The 4,650-nt window shown below is 46.3% G+C and overlaps 1 protein-coding gene across 1 annotated transcript in view; it reads left to right on the top strand.

The window, feature by feature from the left end:
• The first annotated feature begins 2,741 nt into the window (after window positions 1-2,741).
• Window positions 2,742-4,650, top strand: part of LOC144279951 (IgGFc-binding protein-like) — a 67,016-nt gene continuing 65,107 nt past the window's right edge. The window contains exons 1-2 of the mRNA XM_077841656.1: window positions 2,742-3,278; window positions 3,612-4,176. Coding sequence (XP_077697782.1) covers window positions 2,742-3,278; window positions 3,612-4,176 — 1,102 coding nt within the window. The remainder of the gene's footprint in view (window positions 3,279-3,611; window positions 4,177-4,650) is intronic.

The raw sequence follows: 4,650 nt of genomic DNA, 5'->3' as shown, positions 1-4,650 counted from the left end.
AATCTCTACAAATCTTTAGCTAACCATCTTGTGTGTAAAGGATCTTAAGCACTTATATGGCCTCCATTACTATAATAGCTGATTGCTTCACAATCTTCAAAGCATTTTTTTCTCACAGCACTTCTGTGAGGCAGGGCATTGCGACTCCATAGAGAGGGACCTGAGCCAGGCAGAGACTCAGGCCATGTCTATGTTGCACGGCAGTGTGGACTCCTGGGGTGTGAATTGTAGAGTACACCAAATTGTTGCACTCCAGTTGCCCCATGTGGACGCTGCTGGGGTGGACTAAAAGGTTCATGTTAACATAGCCTTTCATATAGGACTGTGCTAGCGTGAGCTAGTTACCTTTTAGTTCATGCCGGCAGCGTCCACATGGGGTAGTTAGAGCGCAGCACACTAGTGTGCACTGCAGGTCACACCCCCATAGGCCAAAGTCCGCCCCAGGTCACACAGGAAATGCCCTTTGGGCCTAATTCTGATCCCATCTGCACACTGCTCCAGTGGAGTTCCTTCTGACGTCGGCAGCTGCGAGATTCGAATCAGACCCTTCGTTTACTTCTCGGATTCCACTTACTTGGGGTGGAAGGGCAGCTAAGAAATAAAATGATTGGTGTCATTATTGCTAACAATTTCATCTATATTGGAGAAGAAGGATGGACCCCTTGGGTAAGGTACTGAACTGGGGTCTGGGTTCAGTTCCTGCTCTGCCACAGACTTCCTGCGTGACCTTTGGCAAGCCTGTGGGCCTCAGTTCTCCATCTGTAAAATGGTGGTAGTGATCCTTTTCTCTATCTGTTGTCTATCTAGATTGTAAACTCTGATGCAGGGACTGTTTCTTACTATGGTTACTATCTGTACAGTGCCTAGCACAACAAGGCCCTGATCTTGGTTCAGGTGTCTAGATCCTACTTTAATACAAATAGTAAATAATAATAACAGGATTTTCTCAGAATATATGTTATTTCCAGTAGAGTACAGTATATGCCCAGCTGGTACTTAAAGTGTAATTTTTGCTGTCTAATGATCTGGGTTATTTCCTGAAACTAAATAATTAATTTTCATTATTTGTACTCCATCTGTTATCATCTAGAATCATTTAAATCTCATATTAAACATACATAGGTTTCACTCAAACTTTAGGATAAAGTTAAATTTATAACTGCCTTATAAAAAGTTAATACATGATTGATGGTTATTATAAGCATGTTACAGACATGAGCAGTATGAGTTGTTCTATCCAGGAGGTGAGACTAAATGATCAAATGGTTCCTTCTGGTCTTAAAGCTATGACACAGACAGATGGTTATATGTAGTCTGTTAACCAATGGAACTCTTTGACAGTCATTTGATCATTTATTAAAACATCTATTAATCATTTATTAACTCTTTATAAATGGAACCTTAATATAAAGTGTGACTTATTATTATTTGATTCTAAACAGATAAGTACATATGTGGCTATGTACTTTAATTATGATCTGCAAGATTCTGCCAGTTAAGAATATGATGCTATAATGTAGCTTCTTTCCTCAACCAGATCTTCAGCTGCTGTACATGGGTATTTTTCCAGCCCCCTACATTTCATACAAAACTTACCTTGGAGGTTTCTTGTCCGGTTCCACCCCATGCTGAGAATTACCTGGATCTGCTGGAGGTTGTAATACCTTGCCCAGAGAAGGGTTGGAGATGCTTTAGAACAGGGGATGAGACAGCAGAATACTTTGTGGGGAGAATGACCCCAGAGGGGAATGCTGCAGTCTTGGAGAGCGGGACATGATTTTTTTTGTCAGAAAGGGAGGCTGAAGCAGCGGGTATAGCTAGGAATGGAAGAGAATCAGGGATCTGCAGAGAGGAGGCATGTAACCCTGGGACAGCAGAGATGACATTGTGCTATGTAGCCATCTATCACTGGTTCAGGCATGGACAGAAGTGACCAAAGGACATGGGCTCAAACCCCTTGGGTGTGTAACTCTATGCTGGGTGGACAATACCTGCCTCTCACAGATACCTGAGGGGTCAGTCTTTTTCCTACACTTGGGCAACATAGCTGGTCATGCCAATAATGCCTCATTGAATTGAATGGTATAGAATGGTGATGTTTCAGGTGGGGGACAGGAACAGCCTGGGAGATAGCACGACCCTTCCCTAGGATGAGGAGGAGATAGAAAAAGGTCTGATGCAAAGAAAGGTGTTGAATGGTTTGGAGAACAGGACATGGTGGTGAAGGGTAAATTCCTGAGGTGACTTGAGGACAAAGAGGGATGTTATATCCTCGATTCAGAAATGGGAATCCAGGGAATATGGCTGAGGAGGACAGTGATGTGTGAAATCCAGATATTGTATTGCTCCTGCAAGGCCCAGAAGAGACACTACAGTCTGTGGCATTGAGTACAGAGGCAAGTTTATTTAGGCAGTTGAATAAACTGAAACCCAGTAGTTCTCCTACCTGGCTAACTCCCAGACTAACTAATGCAAACGGTGGCACTTCCTATCAATAAATAGGGTCTCCCTCTGTCCTGGTCTAGACACCCACAGCCTAGACTGCTGTCTGTGTTACAGCTAATAGGCCCAACCCTTCGACCGACTCCAGTGGGAGTTGCAGGTGTCCAAACATTGGTTCATTTACACGATTCAGGATGCGTTCATAATTTTCTCCTTCCTGCCTTCCTTTGATTCTAGGGATCACTTGTCCAGAGAACAGCCATTACGAACCCTGTACCAGTGCCTGTCCTGCCAGCTGCATGGATTCCACTGCCCCCCTGTACTGCACCCAGCCTTGCAGAGAGGGCTGTGTTTGCAACAAAGGCTACATCCTCAGCGGAGCAGCATGTGTGTCCCTGAGACAGTGCGGCTGCACGCTGAAGGGTCAGTATCACCAGCTGGGAGAGGAGGTGATCCTGACAGACACCTGCCGCAGGAAATGCAGCTGCCGGCAGCCTGCCCAGCCCATGCAGTGCCAGGATCATGCCTGCGGGGCTCTGGAGACATGCCGCGTGGTGGATGGCAGCCGAGGCTGTTACCCTGTGAAATATGGCACCTGCTGGGTGTTTGGCCACCCCCACTACACCACTTTTGACGGAGTCATGTTTGATTATCAAGGAGCCTGCAAATACACCCTGAGCAAATACTGTGGACCCCCTGGGAAACTCCCCGACTTCACCATCAAAGTAGAGAATGTGCACAGGGGCTCCATTGCAGTGTCCTGGACGCACCTGGTAGAGCTAGATGTCTATGGTGAGCGTATTGCTATAGCAGCAGGACAGTATGGCCAGGTGCAGGTGAGATAATTTCCATGACTTCTCTTACATTTTGCTTTTTTTCCCAATAAGTAGCTGGGCAAGAGCCACACGGCCACTCTAAATCAAAGTGGATGCAGCTGTCTTGAAGGGATGCTACACCAGTCAAGTACAAGTTGGAATGTGGTATTCTCTGGCATCTCCCCCTTCTCCAGCCATGGTCATGGCCCTCCCTGCCCCTGGGGTGGGGGAAGATAGTGTAAAGACTTCTACATGCCTTCTATGGAATCCTCATCACAGGGGGAATCCTGATTTTTCCATGCCAGACAAGCATCCCATTCTTAAAGGTTTCTGCATATCTTGTTTGCCCCCTAGGTGAATGGATCCCTGGTCAATCTTCCCCTGGTCTTTGCATCGGGTAAACTCTACGCCTATTTCAGTGGCTCATCTGCTGTGGTTCAGACGGATTTTGGCCTTTCTGTATCCTATGACTGGTCCTATTCTGTGCTAGTTTCTGTTTCTGAAGCCTATTCTGGGTTCCTCTGCGGACTCGGTGGAGACTTCAATGGGAACCGGAGCGATGATTTTCGAACCCCAAGCGGTTCTGTGGTCCATGACGCTGTCACCTTTGGCAATAGCTGGAAGGATGCCGACTCCTCCTTTCACTGCACGGCCACTGGGCTCCCAGCCCCATGTAATGAAGTAGAGCTAGTCCAGTACAGAACTCAGCACCGCTGCGGGGTTATCACAGACACTGCTGGGCCTTTTAGAGCGTGTAACAAGCCTGCTGAGGCTCAGGTTCACTTAGAGAGTTGCGTGAGGGATGTGTGCGCGACTCGGGGCAGCCACGAGATCCTGTGTCAAGTGCTCCGCAGTTATGCCCAGCAGTGCCAAAGTCGCGGCATTGCCATTGAGCCATGGAGACAGCGGGCTGCGTGTGGTAAGCTGATGATTCCAAACACACGCTCTTTAGTAAGACTTCCTCTCTTATTGAACAGCTCAGACATTAGCCTGACCCACATTGGTCAGGGCAGGCTCTCCTGGTCTGACAGTCTGATGTCCTCCTTTTTAAAGATCAATATAAAAATCTCTAGATGATGAAGACAAACAGATAATTTATTTGTTCTCTCCCAGTTTTCTGTATTCAGAACAAATTAGCTTTTCTGATACAGTGTGGATTTGTACTCTTCCTGCTTTCAAATGTCAGGTCTCCCAAAGTGCCTTGCCAAGGTATGAGCCAGCCCTACAATGCTGATAAAGAAAACACAGGAGTCATTAATTTTCAACAGAGCTCTTAGGTCGGATTCAGTTTGAAATGAATAAAATACTAATAAGCAGGAGAAGAGTGTTTATCTCAGATGCAAAACTGCTATTTCTAATGGGGAGAATTTTGACAAGTGCCTATATGATTTAG

The sequence above is a fragment of the Eretmochelys imbricata genome, chromosome 24 (assembly GCF_965152235.1).
Source record: "Eretmochelys imbricata isolate rEreImb1 chromosome 24, rEreImb1.hap1, whole genome shotgun sequence".
Lineage (NCBI taxonomy): Eukaryota > Metazoa > Chordata > Testudines > Cheloniidae > Eretmochelys > Eretmochelys imbricata.
This window is presented reverse-complemented; position numbering and strand designations above follow the sequence as displayed.